Source organism: Gambusia affinis, linkage group LG04, assembly GCF_019740435.1.
Source record: "Gambusia affinis linkage group LG04, SWU_Gaff_1.0, whole genome shotgun sequence".
Classification (NCBI taxonomy): domain Eukaryota; kingdom Metazoa; phylum Chordata; class Actinopteri; order Cyprinodontiformes; family Poeciliidae; genus Gambusia; species Gambusia affinis.
In genome coordinates this window covers 16,585,558-16,609,750 of record NC_057871.1, presented here as the reverse complement: position 1 = coordinate 16,609,750, position 24,193 = coordinate 16,585,558, and the positions used below count along the sequence as shown (strand labels likewise).

Below are 24,193 nucleotides of genomic sequence, written 5' to 3'. Positions count from 1 at the left end.
GCGTTAGCTATAAACTCCTGGCATGTTATCGGTCCTGAGTAAAACAAACATTGACAATTAAGTTGCTCTTTCCTCTAACACCACCTCAGAGAATGTTCGATTGCTTATCATGTAGTGACATTTCTCTTTTACTAATTTTTCTTGCATCTGCTGTAAATTTTGGACACAGCTGACTGCTAACAGCAATTTGTTACAACCAGTACATAAGCAGCACAGAAAGAGAGCGAAAACAAAGTTTATTCAATCAATCGATTATACTTTATTAATCCAAAAGAAAAAAATACATTGCATTTCACTATAGCTGTCTGAAGAAAGACAAACAGGCACACAAGACAGGAGCCTTTCATCAGATGAGAAAATACAATACATTCTTACAGATCATCATGCTGTTTATTCCATCAAAAGATCTTATTTAGAATGATTTTTAAGCTCGAAACAGTAGAAGAAAAAAAATGATCAAGTCGTCATGTTAATAAAATGTAGTAAGTCCATTCAGCTCAGTTTTGGCTTAATATATCCAAACAACAGAGAACATGACTCAAAGAAAGCTTTGATTGAACATGACAAAAAAAAAAAATAAAGCAGAAGAAAATGAGCAAGGAGACATTAGCTGGGAATTGAAACAACTCTAATGTGTGATTTAAATAAACAAGTGGCACCCTGGAAAGATCCCTAAAAGTTGTTGTAGATAACAGTAGAGTTCACAGGTTTAGAACATGTATGGTGTTCAAAACAGCATCTGAATGCAACCGCTTTTATTAATAAACTGCAGAAACAAATGACTTAAGCTAAGCATCATGCAACATAAAACTTCATGAATTGGAAATCTTCCCTCCTTCCAGTTAGCTCACACTAAGCCAACAGAGCATTTCCAACTTTTAGAGGAAACTAAAGTGTTCCACCTCTGTGAGGCTTAAAAACACAACAGAACCAAGTTCAAATCTGGACCTGGACTGTTGCTGAATATCTTCGTTCTCCCCATCATTTCCTCATCCAAACTCCACCAGTGAAGCCAAAGAGTCTTCCAGGTGAATAGAAGAGAGACGGATGTTTCATTTCTTTAGTAAAACAGACTCTATATGACGTCTGCTATAATCAAAGAAATGATGTCAACACTCACGGCTTGGTAATCCTGACAAAAGGCAATGTATCCATTTACTCTGATTTCTTAGATTTGGCATAGTGTCCACAAGTAATATTTTTATCTCGTCATATACTTTTTTTGGCTGCAACTTTCCATCTAGTCTTTATAGCCTCCTTTACAAATAAAAGCAGGTTTCAAAACACGTGCTTAATATGAAAACCCTGCACCTAAAATGACAAGTGATTAATTTTCACAATTTAAACAAGATTTAGTAACCTAAATTTTTTATTTTTTTTTTTTGTGGTAAAATATTATTTTATTGAATTGCAAGTATTTTATCAGATACATGCTAGATGTATTTTTTGGATACAACTCTTTTCTTCCCATTTCCAGATACCAAAGCCTCGATATCAAGCTTCTCAACTTCTCCCTGAACAAAGTGGAAGCTGAAAGACCTGCATGTTCATAGGAAGCAAACACCCAGCAGTCAAAAGTAAAAACTTTACAGGCGTTTGTCCAAAAAGATTTGCTGCTAGATGTCTTAACAGGACAGAGCAACACCGGAGAAACAGGGTCTGTGAAGTTTCTGAATCCATCAGTACACTCCTTAACCTGAAGTGGGATCATGTCACTGTGGATTTTGTCGCAACTGAAATAATCACTGCAGTATTTCACAAGAATATTGCAAGAGATTTTCTGACATTGTGCAGAAATTCTGTAAACAAATCTGAAAATCCAAAACTGATCCCAGATTATCGCTCATATTTTAAGAGTATAACGATAATAATCTGGTCCACTGCCACAAGCTCAGCTCCTGTCCTGTTTCTGTTTCCTGTTCTGTTTCAGATTAGAAAAAAAAAAGGGTGACCATCTCCAATCCACACCGATTGAAAGACAGTCAAGTCTTATTCCTTGATTACATTGGATGTTTTAAAATCAAATGTTTTCCTTTAAATACATCCCATAATTAGGAACAAAACGCAGAAGCTAATCCCAATCACCAAATCCAAACACTTGAGTAAAACGCTTCAGCAGCTTTTACTCTAAACCAAAACCCAAAACCAGCTTCTCTTTTGGCCATATGGCCAAAAAAGAAGCTCCCACACTATCCACCAAGAGCTAAGTGCTTTATTATGATCCACCCTCAGCCCTTCCCATCCATTTATGTATTAAGGCTTTCATCTGTCTGCTTAGTCAGTCAGCACAGAATCATAACCTTAATAATCCTTTTGTAAGAATCACCTTATGACAGGGCATAAAGGAATGGTCCAACCAATCTTTACTGACTAGGGAAATAAAATAATCAAGAAAGAAGTGTTTAAAGGTATACTAAGCAAGGTATAGCTAAACTTAACCTTAAAGTGTCATTGTGTCTTACTCTGTAGGAACTCCTTGTCTTATTTTATGTTGCCAATTAATCTGGGGGAAAACTTCAAGTAAAACCAATTGACCACTGACCCCCCACTTTAATATCGTCTTAGCTTGTAAATATGTTTGTTTCTGGATCTTATGATATTAAAACAACAATATATCTCAGAATGAGGTCTGTCTTGCAAAGTACAGTTCAATGGAAACTAGAAACTTAGAAATACCAGGTGCGTAGTATACCTTTAAACCAAGAGGAGTCTTAGCACCTCAGAGAACGTGACAATAATGAGGGAAACTGTAGAATATAAGTGTGATGATGAAGATAAATAGCCAATCACAGAGAAACATACTGGTAATATTTGGTTTGTAGTTTAAATGAACATGTTAGTTGGGTTAATAAGGATCCTTAGATTAACGTTTTATTTTCACGTCCTCATTCCAGTCTAACCAGTGTTGAATGACGCACCAGTCAGCCTGGCGTCTTTCTCATGCTTCATTGTAAACACATACAGTTTTCACATTTTAACTGCACGTCGAACTCTACTGAAGCTTGCACAGAGTAATGCAAGAGCCACTGGAGAAAATCCAGAAGGCTGGGTAGACGGCCTCAGCGAACTGAAAACTAAACGAATGGAAGGGATACGCCCTGTCTGCCACGTTATAGAACGTAGCCTTGCCCTCCTCACAATCCAACAGCACCCCGACGCGTTTCGGGTTCGGATTGACCAGCACCGCCTCCGTGCTGTTATGCCAGGCCGACAGCTTCACATTGAACCACTCGACGCACCAGGACTTGCTGTTGCGGCCGAGCCTGCTGGTGGGGCCCTTGCGGTCGATGCTGCCGTAAGCCAGCCCGATGCCGATGAAGTTGTTGCTGCTCAGTCGCACCTCCCAGTAATGGCGGCCCGCGGAGAACCCCTTGGAGGCCAGGACCTGGGAGCAGACGGCAAAGCGCTCTGGGCAGTCGGGGTAGTTTGTGTGCTCGTCGGACACCGTGGCCTTAGTGAAATTCTCGCTTAGTTCGATGCGTTTATGGGCCGTTCTTTGATCAAAATTGAGCACAGTGCCATCTAGTGGAGACGGAACAAAAGTCAATTTTAATGACGAACACCTGCTAATAAGACAAGAGGCAAAGATATTTGTTTTCTTACATTTCATAAGGTCACTTCGTTTCTCAGCAGAGCTTATCTCTGAGGGAATGTCTGTAGTCTCTGTGACGGGAGACAGAAAAACACATTTCAAGCATTTTGTTCTACAGTGATCCCTCGCCACTTCGCGGTTCACTTATCGCGGATTCGCTATTTCGCGGATTTTCATAATGCATTTTTTTTTTTTTTTTTTTGGTGCATTGTGCTCTGCATTCTGATTCGTTAAAAACTCACTCCCGCTTCTTGTATCAAAACATGCTACGAATTGTGCTATCATTTTGTCGTCTCATGCAGTTATATGTACGTACATAAAACAGCTTGGCAAATTTACATTAAGTTGGCCAAATTATCTTGTAATTTCGAAGAAGAGAACACTGCAGAGCGCAGTCAGGATGCAGCGGCCCAGTCTGAAGAGCAGTGAAACGGCCTACACGTGAGTCACTGTATTTGTATACAGTACATGTAATAGTTGCTAATTGTAAAAAAAAAAAGTTTTCTATTTCGCGGATTTCACTTATCGCGGGTCATTTTCGGAACGTAACCCCCGCGATAAACGAGGGATTACTGTATTTCAAAGCGTTCAGATGCATCTCAAATTAGAATCTCATCAAAAAGTTAATTTATGTCAGTAATTCAATTCACAGAGTGAAATTATGATATTGGTCTGTTTCTAATGACTATATATATATTTCAAGAGGTTTGTTGAAGGTTTTGGCAAATAGCTAGAAAACCCGGTTTCTCAGGACATTACATAATATCAACTTAAAAGGTGATTTTTAATACAGATATGCTACCGTTTACACTACCATGGAGAAAACTGGTAACTTGACAATTGTCCTGTACGCAATAAACTGAGTGGAAGGAAAACCACATGTTCTCCATCCTCTTTCTCTTATTAAGCTTGGGGCAGCCAGATTCCTCAGTAATGTCCTTCTTTGGATTACACTTCCTTTGGAGGATGTCAGTGATGGGATTATTGAAATAAATGAACTGTTTGATGATGTTCTTATTAGTTAGTATACACCTGACATAACATCAATATGGAGTTGTCTTTTTTGTTTTAAACAGTTTGTTATTTATCAGTTATTCACATTGCAACATCTAAATCCGGTACCTACCAGTCACTTCTTTGTTTTCAGCAGTAGCAGGACGTCCCCTTGGTTTTTCTTTCACGCCAAACTCCAGCAGGTGTTCCAGAGATTGTCCCAGCTTCTTATTGTCCGCACTGGTTTCGATGGTCAGAGAAGGGTTTTTTGCGGCTTCTAGAGAGAAACAAGTCATCATTTTCTACAACTCAACCATAACAAAAACCTCTGTAAGATTCACAATTATGTACTACCTGTGTTGGTACATCACAAAATCTCAAGAAAAAGCCATTAGTTTGTAGTTTTAATGAAAAAATGTGTGACTATATCGTTTCGCCTGATAAAATGCAGGGGGGGAAAAGCTGGGTTTTCAATCTCACCTTAAACGTACTCCAAGAGTGTATGTTTTTGGTTTGTGTTTGATTAAATTACTCTAGGAATATGGTCAATTTGCATGATGAATGGGAAAAAAAGTTTAATTTTTCTTACTTTGAGGTTTCTTCTTCTGGGCCGTTTTGGCCGGAGGAGCTGGACTGTGGGATCTGGGGAGTCGAGGGTACGCTGGGGGAATGTTCGGCTCTGAGGAAAGTTACGAACATGACAAATACAATTTTATTATGCATCTCATAGGAATGAGATAGATTACAGATACATAAATTGGCAGATTGAAAACAGGTGTTGGAGAAATAAACACACCGGATTCCTGATTAGTTCCAAGACTCGTAGATGAATAACCAGAGGCAGAAGCTGCTCTTTCATCTGAAACATGAGTTTAGTTACTTAGCCTTTTATGCTTTCATCTAAATAATTAAAATGCATCCCCTCAAAGACACCACCTCGTTAAATCACTGCACCAGTTGGAGTATTTGTTTTGATTGGTTTCCTGCTTTTTCCTCTCCACGTATTTAAACCACTCACCTGCTGCAAATGTGCCAGTATTAATGTCTGAAATAAAATTGGGTATTTACTTCACTTGCTTTTATTATGCAACGGCACAGGATGAAGCCGCCAGCTTATAAATGTGCTTGCATACTCACCTGCCATGAGTTTTGGGATTCTGGCCTCCACGGGTTGCTTCAAGAGCTCTGTCAGGTAGTTCTTCAATGTCAAAACAAAGGCCTCGGCTTGCACGACCTTCTTGGAATCCAGAGTGATTCGAGGGCTGTAAGGGTCATAGCTCACAGCTTGGGGAAGGTTAAATGAAGTCTGCAGGGACAGAAAAACAGAGAGGAATTCATTCAGAAATGTGTATTTTGATGACCAGCCATCATTTGCATGCATTTTATGTTTCTTTCTTTTCATCCTATGCATGAAGAAGAGGGTTGGGTAGAAGAAAAGTGAATGTTTGTTAACAGTGCTTGGTCGAAATTTATTCCTTAAATTTGTATGCATTTTACCATATTACAAACAGGCACAACGTGTCTTATTGTGATTTTATTTATGAAACCAGCACAAGGTTGAGGTTAATTGTTGAGGTTAATGCATGGCTTAACATGGTTATGTCGACCACGCAAGTCAGAAACATGTGTTGCAACAAATTAAAGCAACAAATTGTTCGGGAAGCACCTCCGTCAGGTTAACAATGCAATGAAGACTAAAATGTTTTGCCCATTTTCTTTGCAAAATATCTCAGAGTCAGGTTGGTAAAACTTAATACTTGTGTTTTACCAAAGATTCTCAGTTAGGTTTAGGACTTTGACTATGCCATTTTGATACATGAATCTGCAGCCACCCAAGAACTATGATGGTCCGGTTGGCTGCTTGTACGATTAACACTCTCCTGGTCGGATTAGGTAGAAAGCCTCATCTGGGTACCTTTGCATCTGTCAGACCATTTTCATATTAAAATTATGACTTGAACAGTTTTCTGTTTAGCTGTTCAAAGCTTACAATACTTAAAAAAAATAAAGAAACTCTGCTATAAACTTAATGAGCCACAGTGTTCATTGTTCATTTTGCTGCTATCCCACCTGCAGGAAGGCCAGGGTTTGGGACTGGCCCAGCAGACAGACGATTTCCTCCTTAGCTTTGCCAATGTTGTCGACGTTCTCGCTGAACTTTGAGATGAGACCTCTGATTTTGGCTTCACCAGTCTCCACCTCTTTGTCTATTGCCTTCAGGGCGTCAGCCTCCTCTCTGGTCATCATGTCCCGCATCTGCTGATACCCGGCCGACAAGGCACTTTTCCTGTGGATGGCCGACTCCTTGTGAGGACCACAGCAGCAGAAATTAACCCCACAACAGGACAAACTGAAATCAACATTAAAGCTCTTCGTTTGAGCTGTGATCATTCAAATGATACAAACCCGTAGCTTGTTCTGCATGACCCTCATTTGAGAAATTACACTCTCGTTCTTCGAGAGCTTTCCATCCAGAAAAACTAACTTCTCTCTCAGGTCCAGCTGTAAGCAGAGAAAACACGACTCAATTCAGTAGCGATTCATTCATGCACATCATGCATCATTATGTATGGATGGATAAATATACATTCAGTTTAGGTAGATACAACATTTCCCCATTTCATGGGGAAGTGCTGAAGCACAGCATGTATTTATTTGACTCGTCAATCCTGTTCAGATTCAGCGGTGTTACAGCCGACAATGTGACTGAAATAAACAGAGTTGTTTTGCAATAAAATATTGACTTCAACAGTCAACAAAGTAAATAATTCAACAGCACATGATCAGTTCCAGGCTGTGCAACAATAACAGGGTGAGTTTCAGTAGTTAATAATTTATTACTGCGGATTTACTTATTAGTCGTTAATGCCATAATGAACTCATGTTGCTCTGATAAGTTTTCTTTGACTATGGGGCATCCTCGGTTTATGAGGAAAAACTCCTCCTTCACCATATTGTCTCTACTCGGGTGACTCACCTGACTCTTTACGCCCAGAGTCAGTTTAAGCTAATTCATGGGTGAACCACGAAATATTTCAATAAACACTTAACAAGATGACTTCAAATGTTAATGAATTGCTCATTTAATCTTCCACAGCTAAATTGAAATATTTTTTAAAACAAAAATCATTGAATTAATGTTTAGATTTGGGCACTTGATGAAGTATGAAATATAAAAATACAATTTATGGCTGATTCCTAATTTGCAGACACAGTTCTGATTTTTAACCAGAGCTACTTTTAAAGCAACCTAAACACTACTGTGGCAGTGGAATCTTACTAAATAAAAGCAGGCGCATTTTTTTACAGGGTGACAAAAATTTCTACAACAGGGAAATGTTTGTAAATAAACTAAGCTTCACAATCATCTCAAGGCTGTTTACATCTGATGCTTGGGCACCTTCATCTAACAAATTTTTTTTCCTTCCACTCAGCTTTCTGTTAATGTGCTTGTAAACAAATTCAATTCAAATTCAAAAACACTTTATTGATCCTAAAGGGAAATTAAATATTCACTCTGTGAATCAATAGGTTCTTTAACAGTGGTTGGTTTAAGTGACCATCTGCTGGACAGTGGTTATGACTGTGCAGATCACAATGTGTTAAAATTATAACTGCTTTGTCTTATTGAATGTGCTAATTTTTTTTTTTTTATTTAAACTGAATTTTTGAGTGACATTATATACAAACTATATCCAGAGAATCATAAGGAATTATTTTCATTATTTCAGAAATATATATATTTTTAAGATGCACTTGTATTAGACTGAACTACCTCTTTCTTGCTCCTTTGCTCCTCTGGAGAGGTGAAGGAGCAGCCTTTGTGGACCTGCTGCAGGCAGAGGCTGCAGATCGGACGCTGGTGTTGGCTGCAGAAGAGCTCCATCAGCTTGTGGTGGTCGGTGCAGATCCGCTCCATCAGGTCCCCGACGGGGGACGTCAGCTGGTGGAGGCGGAAAATGGGGTTCTCCCGGTGGGGCCGCAGGTGCTCCTCACAGAAAGAGGCCATGCAGGTGAGGCAGGTCTGGGCTGCCTCCGCTTCCATACAGGTGTCACAGCGGACCACATGCCTCTTCTTCTCGGGTTTGCATGCACCAGCATCTTCGGTCTTGTTGGACCTGACCCTGAAGGTCTCCACCACGGCGCTGAGGACCGTGTTCTTCTTCAGCTCCGGCCGGGTGGCGAACAGGGTCCGACACTGGGGGCAGCTGTAGGAGTCCTTCCAGGTGGCGAGCAGGCAGTTCTGGCAGAAGTTGTGTCCGCAGGGGATGGTGACCGGGCAGTCAAAGGGGCTCAGACAGATGCTGCAGGTCAGCTCGTCCTCCAGGCTCATGAGAGAAAAGGCAGATTCGTCGGCTTCGGCCATCATGAGAGACCTACAGCTGCAGTGACGAAGAAACGAAACTTAAGGGCGGCGCCTGACAAAAACGAAAGTAAGAGACAACCCGTACGGATTCATTTACGAAGAAAAGTTAGGAAATTAAAATAATATACATCAAGTTTGTATCCGTCGGCTGCCTTTAAACAAGCATGCAAATACAGCGTGTCGTTAGTACCTTTAATTCTTTTAGTTTAACACTATCGTGAACAAACAGTGTCGTGCAACTTTATAAGCGAGCTCTACTGTTAAACTTCCGCTTTAAATTCTCAATGAATGTCTCTTACAGTACCTTAAAGCTTTTGTGGGCGCAGTTCTGGTAGGATTTTCAGAGCGCTCTGTCTCAGACCTCGGAGGAACCGCGGAAACTCGAGGTGAACCGTGACAGATCGGCTCTGAGCAAAGTCCCTCCCTTTTGTTTAATAACAGGAGTGGCGTAACGCTCAAGTCAGAACTCATTTCACAATAAAACTCAGCCTGTTGTAGCCATATACCTCCGACCAGTGATTGGCTCCTCTAAAATAGGATAAATGACGTACTCACCCAAAATCCCAAAATTGCTGGGGAGGAAAGCATCGGGTGATGTGGGAGGTATGGCACACGGCATCATGTAGCTACTAGGGATGGCATGCTCAAAAAAAGGTTTTCTGTCAGTTGTGCCCTGAACTGCAGTTATTTACATTTCCCCACTCTCACAGACAAACAATAGCACTTTTGTGTTGAACAAACAATAGGCACTTTATATGGCCAAACACTGCAACATTTTAATGGTGTTTAATCTGACATCTGATGTAGTTTTAAACCCACTGCTGCGTTAAAGGGTAACTGTAGGTTACTCCATTTGATAATTTCTCATTTGAAACTTATTTTGACTTATCAAAACAGAAGTGGACAATTAACTCAACCAAGGTTTTTGAACTACGACTATAGATTTCTAATAGAGGATATTCTAGAGAAATAAGACTCAGTGCCAGGGTTATATGTAGGCTACATGCCATGGAAACAAAGGGAAAACAGAAAGTCATGGATCACAAAGTATCTGTTCCTATACATTCTTCTGAACTTAAATATTAAGAAAAAATAAATGCTTCAGACAGTTGCATTAATTCTAATGGAGTTAGATTGTAGTTTTTTTTATTTGTCAGACAGGTTTACAAGTAAAACATATTTGACATTTCCGTACAAAAAAGAAGCGGAAATGTTGATAAATCCTGTAGGTTTGTTGAGTTTAGCACAGGCATTTCTACAAATTGAAAAGTGTATATTTTTCTCTGTGTCCGGGCTCAGGTGCTGTTGATGTGGGGCTTTTCTGGGTGCTGCGTCGTGTTCTGGCTGCTGCTGTTGGCCTCGTTGAGCTGCTGCATCAGGCCTGCAAACTGTTCCTCCTGAGAGCAAAGCGAAAGCAGCCATTCATGTACCATCATCATTTACAGTTGAACTAAAGAAAGAATCGTCCGCTTTGGTTCAAACGTGGCCATCTTCTTAAATATATTTGAAACTTATAAACCAAATTCCTTCTAGGATCCAGGTCCAATGAATACAAAAAAGCCATAAAACGAGCCCATATCTTGAGTGTTGATTTTTCCGCTGCGTCATTTTTGTCAAATATAGTGGATCGCATTGAGGCCAAATTTCCATTATGCTGCCTACGTCTTTCATACACTTGTTTCCTTTGTTCATATTCAGCCTTGTAGATGCAAGTGGTGTTGCCATTTTCCTCTTACAGAGAAGCTGGCTAATTCCTGGCAACCTTTCAAAACAGGTTAAACTTGTTGTTTACTAATTGTACTTAAATGTGAACATGTGAGTCCTAGCCACTCCTATGAAGACTGAGAGCTGCCTTGAATATTTTCAACTTGCCAGGAAAACATCGTCCTGTTCCGTGTTCGAATGAAAAAAATGTCTTGAAAAAGGACAAATTTTTCAAGTTGCAGTACAACTACTACAACTTGGTAGTTGTATTGCGAGCAAATGTTCATGTCTCAGATAATTGCTTTTGCCTTTTTTCCCATGGCACCTGAATGCATAACACCAGAAAAGGCCAAGAAGACGTTTTTGTAAAGCTTCTAGACAGAATTTTTTTTAAAACACATCCATTAGTATTTATTTATTTACTTTTGTATTGTATGTATTCCTTCGTTTACAGGCTTTTAACTAAATTCCTTCTTGAAAGGGGTTCTCTTGAATTTTGCTCCGCTGCAATATATATATATATTTATATATATATATATATATATATATATATATATATATATATATATATATATATATATATTTATATATATGAATCTTGTTTGAGAACATCCAACATTTAACAATAAAAAATTGTTTAGCATTTCGATTGACTGACAAATGCTGCAGTTGCATGCTTTCTTGGTCAAACTATGTGCAGCTAACCAAATAAATTTGACTTAAATCCATTTGAATTAATTCTAATTTTGAAGGTAATTTTAGTATCTCAATAAAATTCACTGACTGATATTTGTGTCTCTGCTTTCCTTACCAGCACATTCATTCTCTCGGCTGCGGCAAGTGCAACACCAAGCCTTCTCTCATCTTCTTCCCTTTCCTCTTCAATCACTCCCAACCTGGAACAAACACAGAGACGCCAGCAACATACAACATGGTGAAGTTAGAAAAAATGCGGTGGAAGTTGTCTCTTCAATTTGATCCCAATTATTGCTTTAGCAGGCACAAAAAATTCTATACAATCTCACCTGAAGGTGGCACTGGCGAGCTGCTCCTCTCTCACCGCCAGCAGGTTCTTCAGCTCATACACCTCAGCTTGCAGCATTGCATTCTGGTCCTGGCTTTGGATGATGAAGTCCTCTAGACGTTTGGCCATGTCCAGCTCCCGCTCTGTCACCTGCTCTATCCCCAGACGGAGCTCTGACAGCTCCTGGGCGTGCTGGAGGGGAATCACACTTTTATGTAAATGTAGGAAATTGAAACGCAGTGTGAAATCAGTTCTGGGGATGGATGGATGGAAGGAAGGATGGATGGATGGATGGATGGATGGATGGATGGATGGATGGATGGATGGATGGATGGATGGATGGATGGATGGATGGATGGATGGATGGATGGATGGATGGATGGATGGATGGATGGATGGAAGGATGGATGGATGGATGGATGGATGGATGGATGGATGGATGGATGGATGGATGGATGGATGGATGGATGAAACATACCCGGTCCAGTAAGCTGAACTGCTCGTTCTCGGCTTTCATCTCACCCGACTCCCTGTTGGGGTTGACGATGATCCATGGAACTGGTGCTGGAGCACGCCTGATGCTTTCACTCTAAACAAGGTAGACAGGAGACTGCTGGGTTTGTTTTACTGGCAAAACAAAAAATATCTCTGTAAAATGCCAAATAGCATAGATTTACTGGTCGGTATCGCACCCCGTGAACCAGGCTTTACTCACAGTATCTGGTCGTGTGATGACTGGCTCGTTGACCTCGGCCCCTTGCTCTTCGTGTTCCGATGTCGGCAGAGCTTCGGAACTGGTCTGCCTCTTCAGGGCTTGTTTGCCGTGACCAGGACGTCTGTGTGGAGCACTCTGGGTTCTGGCGACCGGTTTCCTCTCTCTTGTGTTCTTCCGTGATCTGCTTTCACTGCGAAATAAACAGATCAGTGTTTCAGAATGTCAATATTTCATCCATTACTGAACTGTAAATAATTTGCAGTTTTCAAATTGTTCAAATTATTCTTTTGTGTCTTTTTTTTTAGTTCTTTGATAAAATGTCCTGCGAAACTACATGTATTGTGTTGCCACTTTTAAAAAATGGTTTAAATTGTTTACTACAGATGTTTTCTACAAGTAGTTGACACAGCAGTGGTTTGTGGTACATTCAGTTTTATTTTGCTTCACAACCAAAAGACTTGTCTATTGGAAAGCCAAAGTTAACCGAATGCAGTGCATATTTACTGAGTGAAAATCTACTATTGTCATCATTTCCTTAGAGATTTTACGCATTTCAAATTATTTTCATCACTAGTGAATTATTTTACAAGTACACAGGTGTCACATTGTACCTGTCTTGTAGGCCTTTGGCGTCCACAGGCAGTCTCTGGAGGGAAGACTGCAGAGGACTGTACTTTCTCAACTCTCGTGGAGGAACATACACCGGTTTGGATGGTTTTGCATGACTGCAAAATAGAGGCCGGTCAAAACAGCAGCAGGAAGCTCATGGAAGAGGCTCAAGGCCCCCAACTTACCTGTTCACAATGATCCGAGGTGCGTCAGGACCAAGTGAATCACTTATCTGGTTCAGGATTGAAGGCAGAGGATGCAGCTTGTCAATTGTGTCCTGAAAATGACAAGTTGGAAGTTAGTTTTTTTATATCATAAAATGACATCTGATGCATAATGGACTCTCGTTTGCTCATGATTATCAACCGAACTGGAATCACTTTTCGTCCCACCTGATCCTTCTTATAGATAATGTCCACAAGGAGGCCGTGCAGCACAGCCAGACGCAGGGGCAAGTCTACGTAGCCATCAAAGGATGTCATCGGGATTTCAGTGTCTTGATTGGACACTGTTTGCAGGAAACACCTCATCCCATCCCAGTGCTGATCCAGGAATTCATTCATGAACAGCATGTACTCCTCCTTCTCTCCAAACCTGCATCCACACAAAACATTTAATTTGCTTTAACATTTCAACTTTCACTCATGTAGAGTTTGTCAGCATGAGTTGAGATGACTAGATGCGACTCACAAGGTGGAGTTGGCCAGATTCTGGATGACTTTGGCGGTAAGGGTGAGGGTCCGCAGGGTGTTCGGCTCCGGATATGCTTGTGTCAGTCCGAAAAGAGAAGGACTCAGGATAGCAGGACATAAGAAGCGAAGGAAGAGCGAGGCAGAGATGAGTCGCTGCCCAATTTCTGCTTTCCCCTTGTCTTCACACAGCTCCATCCAGTTGGAGAAGATCTTGTTTAATTCCTCGGGAAAAGATCTGTGAAAGGGAAAGATATACTTGATCAATTCCTTGAAGCAATTTTCTTTTGCTTCTTCTTCACCAAGCCGTCATGTCTCACCCGTGTATCTCAATTATCTTCTGCACCACATCTTCACAGGTTTCCCTCAAGTGCTGCTGGTTGCTCGACAGTTCAGCAGCGGGGCATTTGAGAGGGTCAACTTCACAGTTCTCCACTGAGGCGTATAGTCGGTTGATGAAGTCCCCTTCATAAGAAAAAAAAGAAAGAAATTAAAGCAGAGAGCTTTCAAAACATTTCAATTAATGTATGCAGAGATGCAGCCAATCCGATCCAGTATTGGCTGGATCAATATCCAGGTCTGATATTGACCATTCACTGATTGGATATTAGTAGAGGAACTGTAAGAGAAAACTGCAGATCGCTACAGAGGAGCAACAATGATCTTCACCTGATAACAGGCAGGTTTATTTTGTTGATGACCATTTATTTTGTTTAGTTTTTTAACGTTTAACCACAGCTTGCCATGGATCTTAAATCGTTTGGAAATGTTGAAACCCTACTGGAAGTCCTTGACTTGAGGTATGAATTTTTACAATCTGGATTTTATGCACTAAGCCTCTGCTGTTAACTATAGGTACAGTTACAAAAATACCTATTAGCACAGTTTTAAAATGTCGCCATAACATGTTCTTCTTTTAGTTTGGCTGAAACGGGGAAGAACTATTTTAGTGAGCTGCTTGGTGAGACTTCTCCTAATCTTTTACGTAGACATGCTGCACTCAAGGATATTTAATGTTCCAACCCAGAAAAGTTTTGATGGTGGAATGTAACAAATAAATATTTTACAAGTTGGACCCCAGCTTGTAAAACTGTTTGATATGCACATAGTGCATGTGCGTTATTTCCTTTACATTAGGAAAGAAAAACAAAAAGCGGTTTGAATAGAAGCTTTTTGGATGTTAAATAATCAGTATCAGCAGATATTTCAATTCATATATCTTTAAAAGAAACCGCTATAATCTTTACGTTTTACCTACCTAGTGTGTCAATTAGGTACTTCTGGCCAACCAGCTTCATATATTCATCTATGGCTTTAGTAGCCAGTGTGTTTTCTCTGAAGATCAAGGCTTCTTTCTCTCCGAGTCGGTTAACCTCTGCATCGCCCAAATCAATGAGGAATTCCTGGAAAAAGTCCAACATGAACAATGAATACAGTTTTAAAACAACATAATGCTGAATTTCTGTTCTTGTGTTGACATATTTTCTCAACCTTGGCCTTGCCAATACTCTGGAGTACGTGGACCAGAGCTCCTGCCAGTTCCTCTTTCTCCTTCACGTTGAGAAGTGGCTCCAGGTTTCCGCACATTTCCACATATCTCACTGTCACATACTCCGCAAACTCTTTGTATTTCTCCATCGGCAGCACCTTCAGGTTCTGGAACCGAGCCTTTATGCGGAGGGACGCCTGCGAACTCAGCACTTCCTTGTTCCCAGCTGTGGCCGACGCCTTGAAAGGCGTGATGGGATACCACTTCTCTTGATAGGTCCGACCTCGAATATCTGCCAAAGGTATGTTCACGCTGCCCAGAGGATGCAAGCTGGACTCATCCCGGGAGTGGCGCTTCTTTTTGGAGTCTTCCTCACGGAAGAGATGCAGGCTGATTTGGGAGATGGAGGGAAGATTGTCGAGCTCGAAAAATTCCCCCCAAAATAGTTGGCAGCCACCAGCTGTGCCCCCACTTCCCCCCAGGCCTCCTAAAGACCCGGAGGTGCTGTCCCCAGCCATGCTGGAGCGATTAGTTGGCTTGCCGACAGCTCGACTGCTTGTGCGGGCAAACAAGGTTCCATCTAGGTGAACCTCGCAGTAGTAGCGCCGTTTGGGGGGAAGATCCTTTGCTTCATTGACCCATAGACTCAACGAGTTCTCAGTGCGCTCAATGTTATCCTGTGAAAAGTAAGGAAGTGTTTTACGTGGTATTTAGATGTTGTGTAACGTATTTGTATGCAAAATAACTTACCTTGTTGGGCTGAGCAGCACGTCTCAAGTCTTCAATCCAGCGATCCCGTTCGGCAGCCGAGGAGCAGCCAAAGCAGTGGGTGTTTTCAGAATTGATCACCTAAAACAAACAAAATCCATCCAGTTACTGAGAAGACCCAGCACATACAACCTGTAGAACCCAAACCAAAGTTTACCTCGAAGCAGTACTTTTCCCCTAAGATTGAGCTGTGGACCGGTCTGATGACAGTGCTGGTGTCGGCACTCAGATCCAGACTCCCTACTGGAACCGATACGGACTCACGGGAACCATACTGCCTGTAAGTTACAAACAACGGTGAACAAGTTAAGCAGAGTACACCTTTACAAGCAAGTCCAGGCTAGGTACGAGTCTCCCAGCATGCCATGGTTTTAACAGGGACAGTTTTAAAATTGCATAAGTTATATGCCACATGTTTTTAATGGTTTAAAGTGCTCAAAGCTGTGAGAAGCGCGACTGTAAAGCATCTGACTGCAGGCTAACTACCCAAAGCAACGATCAACTAATTGCAACTGTGGTATTTTTAGTCAGCTTTATACTGTGAAAATCTTATGCTGGCTCATGAGCTCATGTACCTCAGTTCAAAAAAAAAAAAAATGCTTACGTGCACTTAGGAAATCATGCTTTTTGACACGATTTCCTATAAGTCAATTGTCATAATATTATGACTATTTTATGGATGGATGATTTTTTCACTAAATCCATGAGTTTATTATTATCTTCAGCTGTTTTTTTTTTCTTTCATGCTGTGTTGGAAGATAATTGCTCTTAAAGGAAAGAAGTAAATCTAGATTTATTTCCTGTGCTAACCTGAGGAGGTTAGAACACCTTAGAAACATAAGAGTGTGCTTTACCTGCTTAGTTTGTTTAGTCCCGGGTTCAGTTGGGTGGCACTGTTCCTTTTGGCCTTATCCAGGCGCCGTTTAATCAGTCCCTGAGGGTGAAGATGTTACACCGGGGAGAATAAATGCAATTATGTATTTGGTCAAGAGGAAATGCAGTGTAGGCACACAAATTATCTGATGTGTACTCACCCGTACGCCACCATCCTGGCTCTTCGGCCGAGAGCCGCCTGGGAGGCCCACAGGGTCAGGGCTGCATTCTGAGGGTCAAGATGAAAGGTGTCGAGAAAAGCATGTAAAGACCAAACGGACAATAAATCTATCAGAGGGTTTGTGGAAAATATATGTTAGGTAAAAAAAAATTTTTTTTCCCCCCTCAAAATGTAAATCCTGGCATTTTTCCCTTAAGTCATTTTTAGCTTGGAAAGAGAAAAGCTGATGTTTGAAAGATATAAACATCAGCTTTATGATGTTTATATCATAAAGCTGATGAGATTTGATTGTCATTACCAGCTTTTAAAAAAAAAACAAACAAAAAAAAAAAAAAACGACAAAAACTCCTTCTAAAATTCACATTTTCTACTTTTGAAAGCAGTTTATGGCACATCTCCCAAGTAAAATTCAGCGCCGTGGTTCCCCCACCCGGTGGACATATTTGTTTACTGAAGGAAACATTTGTCAGATCTGCAGTGATAGTGGATGAACCCAGAATGACAGGATGTGGTTTTTAGTTGGAGGCTGATAGCTACAGAAATCATAGCCAAACTTATAAGTTTCACAAAGAGGGATTCTGTGAGTCTTTCGTGTAAATTAACTTCTTCAAAATCTGCAATTCATAATTTCCTCCTTTTTTTATTTCTAGAGTCTCTTCTTCAGAATGAGATAAAAGTTAAGAGGAAAATGTAAAATTTTGCCAACAAAGCATTTAAGCGAGAGCGCTGTCAGACGTTTTGCTTACCTAAAGCTCCTCCACAAACAATCCAGCGTCTAAATCCCATCATTAGTCCGAGCTGAAAAAGGCGTTTCGCTGTCTTGCTTAAGAAGTTGGGACTTTAACATTTCCTTCCTCTGTTCAGTAAAACATGCCGCTCCTGTTAGCGTTCAACAACCTAGCCGATCAAAGATTGTCTTCTCAAGATTGCAGCTTCTAACTTTCTCTTAATATTTTAGCAGAAATCAAACAAGATGCTTCTTGATCCCTCCCTGTGCTTCTCTATCCCCCCCCTGTGCTCTTCTTTCTCTGCGTTTGTTCATTGGACTGTTTGAGCAACCAGTCGCGATGTTATCTTTCTCAATAACTCACAGAGGAAGCAATTTGACAGTCAGCCTCACAATCAAACATTCAACCATTTCCTCTGTGACTTTGTGCAGAATCACACGTCTGATGTCAGGAGACGGATGCTTTATCCAACTTTGTTACATTCATGTCTCACTTGTGTGTGTATTGACCTGCGTCATTGTCGGCGAGGTTCTGAACGCTGAGGTTGGACAAGCAGCTGCTGACACGGTTTCGGATCCACGTCGTCGGCTGAGAAAGATGCACACATTGAAACGCTCCAAAATTAGACAATTGCGTGAAATGTACAACAGGTACATCTGAAGAAGTCAGGAAGGGTGGCAAAAAGTTTATTCATTTCAGTGACTCAATTCAAAACTGAATTGAAGTATGTGAGTGATACTCTCTTTACTATATAGATCCATTAGACACAGAGTGATATTTTCAAGTATTTAGTTTTTGTTATAGCTAAGAAAGACAAGAATATAACAAAAACTCAAAATGAAGTTTTTTGGAAAAATGTAGAATTACATGAGAACAATAACAAGAGATAAAATAAATCCCACCACACACAAAATGATCCAGCTTAATCATTCTATAGCTATCCTTGGGCAATATCCATTATTTTCTACTACACTTCTTCCTTCCACACAACTTTCCATTCATTAATTTAGAAGATACATCCCGACGAGTCTCAGTTGTCATATTAAAAGTACCTTTTGAAAATAATCACCTTACTATTAAACACTTTTTTTTATTAAGTCCACATTTCTGTTTTTGTTTTTAAATATATATATTTTCATAGAGCTGATGTAATATTTTAATTTTAAATTTCATATTTGTATTAAGATCGCTGCAGACAGCCACCAGCGCTCCTTGTTGTTACCCATCTCAGCAACAGCAGGCTCATCTCTACATGCTTAGGGATACGCTTGTAACATAGTGGATGTATGAATGGATGTTCTCATTGTCAGTGGAAATGATCATAATTAAAAGAAATTGAGTCTTTTAAGCATCCATCTTTATGTAATTAATATATACAATGTGTTTCACATGGTGATAAAATCCCTGAAATACATGGGCTTTTCAGAAATATTCAAATTTATTGAATTGGTCTGAGCATGATTTGCAGAGAAAGTGAATTTAGGTTTTCGCTGCCCGTTAGCCACAATTATCACAATTTATGAAATTGTTTAGAAGACATCACTCTGTGTGTAATAAATCTATGACCTGAAATGAAGTCACTTAGTGTTTCTGTCCATTTTTAGATAAACCTACATGCACAGGTAGTATAACTGTGAGACTTGTTACCTCATCCTCTTGAGTGATGAGGATTTGTCCGTCTCCCAGGATGCAGTTGGTGATGTCCCATAAGGGGACCTCCTGCGGTGGGACCCAGTTTTGTCTTGTAAATTCGCCGGCTGCAGCATGTGCCGGTTCGACCTCCTTCAAGTCTGCAAGAGGACATTGACTTCACTCACACACACAGTCGATGGGGAAAGAAATTTCGGGCACATGGTGACCCGTGTTTGTTTTTTTCAGTTCTGATAATTACGGCCTGATGAGACGACACTTATCTCACTCACCGCGTGGCCACTCCCATTTACTGATGCTATCTGTTTCTTCGTGACACACCAAGAGATACGGATATCCTGTTGTTTCTCAGTAGCTTTACTCAACTTCCTTCTTCCTTCTTAATTTGCATTGTCTCTCTGTTTACTTTTAAAAACTAGTTTTCTGCGGATGCAGGCTTTTTGAAGAAAAATGCAGAAAATGAAGATACTGAGAAAAGCACTGAATAAATGAAGGGTTGTTGAGAAACAATGGTTTTGTGGAATCGCTGTAATGATTAAATGATACTCAACCACAGTGCATTCACCCAAACTACTTGTTGAAAGTATCCTCTCGAAAATGACTAGACTGCTTGATGGTACCTTTTACTCTGCGACATCAGTGAGACTTTAGGATTAGAAGAACCTGTTCACTGGAGTTTATACTTTGTCCTATCCCAATAATCTAAGTGATTATTAGACAATAATGTGTTGTCAGCTGGTGTTTTTTAAGTGTAACCACCTTCATAATCTGTGGTCAACTGTGTTTGATTTGGGTGAACAGAATAGATGAACCACAGTGTTTTTGTTTTTATACTCAAACACCTTCTTCATCTGCAGGATCAGTTTTTATTGCCGTTACTTGAAGCTAAAGAGATTTTCTGTCCAAATGCAGTGCAGTGTAGAGTGTGCCATCTTGTGTTGGAAGTTCGTTCTGCAGTTCTCTGCCCGGCTGTGTGCGGTCAGAAGAAGTCATGCACAAAAATCCTAAATCTGTTTGTTTTTGACTAATCACTTTCATCTGGCCACACACAAGCTTTAGTTTGAAATATTTATCAGACGTCATGTGACTGTTGGGTGTTGCTCACACCTTTTCCTGCTCCTCCCTTCTCATCACTGAACACGATGCAGGGACATTGAGTTCAAAGCTTGACTTGTCCATCGAGAAGCAGCTTGGGGATTGCAGGTCTCCCACCAACCACATGTGCAATTTGGAGGTGTGTGTGTAGTTCTCTCTAGCCTGGGACCATTGTCATGGGGAGCTCAACAGATGCTTATGGCAATTGGGCTACATCATAGTGTAATATATTATTTTATTATCTTTTGTTCACTGTTTTTGTTTTGTTTTATATTATCCTCTTGTTTCAGCTAGAATAGTTAGACAATAGTTAAAGTTAATTAGTCTACTTAGTTTGGCAGCTCACTGTGTTTTAATAGGTTGTAGCCTTGAAATCAGCGTTACTTCTCCATCAAGCCGTTGCTCCTCTCTACCAAACCTGGAACCAATAATGCTGCCAGCAGTATAATTAACACCCACGATCCTAACACAGATGTTTGTTGCCTATCTAGAGCCTTGCAGAGACCATGCCCATTCTGGCTAATTTGTATTATTAAAGTGCCGCGTCAGTCCAGTGTAAAGAGGACCTGATGGCGGTCGGAAAAAAGAAATACATCAAGCACAGACTCCTTGAGAAGCTTTTATGTTTTCCATGTTTCTCCATGTAGGAAGCAGATGGAGAGGCTGAAATTAATTAGTTGCAGTTTGTGAATTACCTGGAGATCACTGTGACTAAATGCACAGTATATTCCATATGCAGACATTTTCATATGTTATGTTGTAAATGAGCTCAAACCAATTCGCACAAACTATATGTGTGAAATTAATTTAGCTAAAGTGATTGACGCTGAGGATCATTGGTTGGACTTAATTTTACAAAGAATGTTTTCACTGATAAACTATAAATGTAATTTTTTTTTTTTATCAACTTCTGTCAATGGTAATTACCAAGGGAAATTAAAAAGCAACATGTAATACTGACATCTGAACTTTCACAGCAGTGTAAAACTGGAAAAAAAAGAAATTTATGAAGGTTCTTGTATTTCATGATGTGTTAGTAAACTGGACATCGTTGCTTCCTCTCTTGTGCATAATCTGCAACAGGAGTGGAGCAAATACTGCAATCAGGCTCCATCCAACAGAGAGAGGATCTTATTTAAAATGCAAAATACAAATTCAGAACCTTTGTCAACAGCAAGGAGCAAATGTTGCGCTGCAAACAAGCTCTTTTTCTTTCCAAAATAAAAACATTAATTTATTTTGAAATAAAAACATATTGAATTCACTTTACACTGTGTGTTTGATGTTCAGTGGCTTTAACTCAAAATTAAACATCTGCTGCTTATTACAGGATGTAACTTTAAATTGTATTCTGTATAAATTGTATTCTAATACTGTATTCTGTATTCTCATTTATCTTTAAAACATCACCATTATGTTTCATCCTTGCACTCATTGTTTTTTATTTTTATTTTACTTTTTTTTTTTTACTTTAATCTCTGATGTTATTTGAAAGATTTTATTATTATTTTATTGATTGCATCTTCAATTGAAGTGGCTTTGTTTTTTTTCATTATATGTGTCTCCTGCCAGTCCTTTGACTGTTCAAAGTTTTCTATATTATTATTGGATTTTCTTTGTGCACAGGGCCAGGATGTATTTTGGCAGATACAAACCTATATTCTTTTTAGGCTGGGATAAGTAATACACCACCAAGATGAACCATTTTAGTCTGGACTCTGAGGTGACAATAATGTCATAATTGAGGGCGTGGCCTGGGAGGCGGAGCATGATGGGGGTTTGGGTCCGCAGTGATCAGCTCACCCAGGATGCCCTTCATGCTGGAGCTGTTCAAGTTCAAATAGTTGACACACATTTGAATCAACTAATGTTGACTCAAAATTTACCAAAGTTAGAATATATTTCGTAATTATTTCTGCTGCATGTTTCTGCTCAATGCATCACTGGTTAATGTGATTAACTTCTGGAATATTTTCAATCTTCAACTTTTTTTTGTACATACAAAACAATCCAATAGTCGTTATTAAAAGGAGCCGCTCATTTTTAAAAAAAAAATGTAGAATCCTTTCATTTCAAGTAGGCTAATAATATTTCCAGCTTGTGCCATTTCTGAATTAATGACTTCCATTTTTAAAGTCATCTCGTTTACAGTAATAGTACCAGCCACTGTTTTTCAGTAACGTTTGTTTTGAAGTTCCTTCTCACCCTTAAATGAAGCTTCTCACTGTGTCAGCTCAGTGGTTAAATACCAGCCTGATATGGTTTTGTGAAAAGAGGTCTCTCACACCACACCTTTGTGCCACCAGAACATTTGAAATGCAACAGGAAATCATAGCCTCGCCGCATGTGGTGAACTTTTTACTGCGTTAGAGCCGGACGCACTTTTACGTGGGAAAATCCACTTTCGTAGAGACGAAGATCCATGCAACCTAATCATTTAAAGTTGCTTCATCATCTTAAACGTGAAACTCAGCACAGAGAGATTTTTCTGCCAAATACCTTTATCACAGACTCAGATCATGTGTTGTTACCTGGAAGCAACGCGTGCTCGCTGTTGCGGCTCTGCAGCCTCGGCCTCTTGAGCTTCTGGGTCACGTTCCACAGGTATTTTTTGAAGATCGTCCCCCCACTTCCTTTGGATGAGGGGTCATTGGAGGAGGCCCCTGCAGCCTCTGGGGCAGCTGATGATGAGGATGAAGCTGGCTGGGTTGAGCTGGAGGAAGGCGTTAAAGCTGCAAAAAGAGATCCAGGAGGCTCCGACAGAGCCCTCCTGAACGGGTTCTTCCTGGTGACCCCGGCTCCTTTCTCAACCTTGGTTGCCTCTCCACTTTTCCCGCCTGTTGAATTTTTGTCCCCAGGATCCTCACTCAGGGCTTTGCGCCAGTTTTGCATCTTGCTCCACTTGTTGCTGGAGGCCTTCTGGATCTTGTCGATAGTGGACGTGGAGGCGGCTGCAGCCCCGTCTCCTTCTTCTCTCTGCTCATTGAGCGTTCCCTTGGAGCCGGTGTGCCACTTGTACGTGTTGAGGGGATCGGCGGTCTCAGACGGTTGAGGATGCTCGACAGGAGACTCCTTTTCCTTCTCTGGTGACCCCTGCTCCTTTGACAGAGGCTGAGCTGCGTGCTCTGAATCTTTCTCCTCGGTGCCCATTTCAGATTTGACTTGCCTGCTGCTGAACTTCTCTCCAATTTAAAGCTGCATTAACTGCCTTCATAGGAGGTTTCTCCAACGTCCTTTCTGAGTTACTGCTATCTTCAAGACTTTATTTTATTATTTATTTTTGCTCACACAGGCAAAGTAGTCCTCCCTGGTTCAGTCTCGGTGCTTGTCTCGTTTCCTGTCTCGTAAAAAAAAAACGTTATCCGGCAACAACAGTCGCAGAGCTGCTCCGCCTGCGGTTGCTCTGTTGCAGGACCCAAACTCCTCTGCCGTGTGCGCCGTTTGCTTCCTCATCGAGAGCCACTGAGAGCTTCACCTTTTACACAAAATCCTGCTATTTTTTGTCTACTGTTTATGTTCTGAATAAAAACAAACTTCCTTCCCTCGCTTCCTGTTCTGCTTTAATGTAATGCTTTTAAAAACAGAGTCCTCTGCATTAACTACGACAAACTGAAATACAGTTTTTTTTTATTTGTTTCAAAGTTAAAAAAGAAAAAGAAAAGAAGAAGCAATTGTTGCTATTTTGAGAATGAGGTCCAGAGTCGGGCTGTGAAAGGT

The 24,193-nt window shown here is 40.5% G+C and overlaps 2 protein-coding genes across 5 annotated transcripts; both read right to left on the bottom strand.

Annotated features, from left to right (window-relative positions):
* Positions 1-235: 235 nt before the first annotated feature.
* On the bottom strand, positions 236-9,456 carry trim25 (tripartite motif containing 25). Of its 4 annotated transcripts, none has more exons than XM_044115268.1 (11): positions 9,256-9,456; positions 8,361-8,967; positions 6,992-7,087; positions 6,656-6,889; positions 5,723-5,891; positions 5,604-5,630; positions 5,382-5,444; positions 5,175-5,264; positions 4,719-4,862; positions 3,604-3,663; positions 236-3,522 (listed from the first exon to the last, which is right to left on the bottom strand). In XM_044115268.1, the coding sequence occupies exons 1-11, from the start codon at positions 9,420-9,422 to the stop codon at positions 2,993-2,995; spliced, it is 2,187 nt and encodes a 728-aa protein (XP_043971203.1). In that variant the 5' UTR covers positions 9,423-9,456; the 3' UTR covers positions 236-2,992. The 4 variants fall into 4 exon arrangements, with proteins under 4 accessions (XP_043971203.1, XP_043971206.1, XP_043971204.1 ...); XM_044115271.1 differs by having other exon boundaries at positions 8,361-9,003; positions 9,256-9,337; XM_044115269.1 differs by lacking the exon at positions 5,604-5,630 and having other exon boundaries at positions 9,256-9,453.
* Positions 9,457-10,080: 624 nt separating this feature from the next.
* rasal3 (RAS protein activator like 3) lies at positions 10,081-23,922 on the bottom strand. The gene is made up of 19 exons (XM_044115267.1): positions 23,008-23,922; positions 19,379-19,521; positions 18,241-18,319; positions 16,984-17,051; positions 16,804-16,883; positions 16,107-16,227; positions 15,932-16,030; positions 15,184-15,858; positions 14,951-15,095; positions 14,013-14,157; positions 13,694-13,930; positions 13,396-13,597; positions 13,189-13,280; positions 13,006-13,119; positions 12,395-12,584; positions 12,158-12,268; positions 11,681-11,871; positions 11,467-11,551; positions 10,081-10,348 (listed from the first exon to the last, which is right to left on the bottom strand). Exons 1-19 carry the CDS (start codon positions 23,624-23,626, stop codon positions 10,247-10,249), a joined length of 3,498 nt encoding a protein of 1,165 aa, XP_043971202.1. The 5' UTR covers positions 23,627-23,922; the 3' UTR covers positions 10,081-10,246.
* Positions 23,923-24,193: the final 271 nt, after the last annotated feature.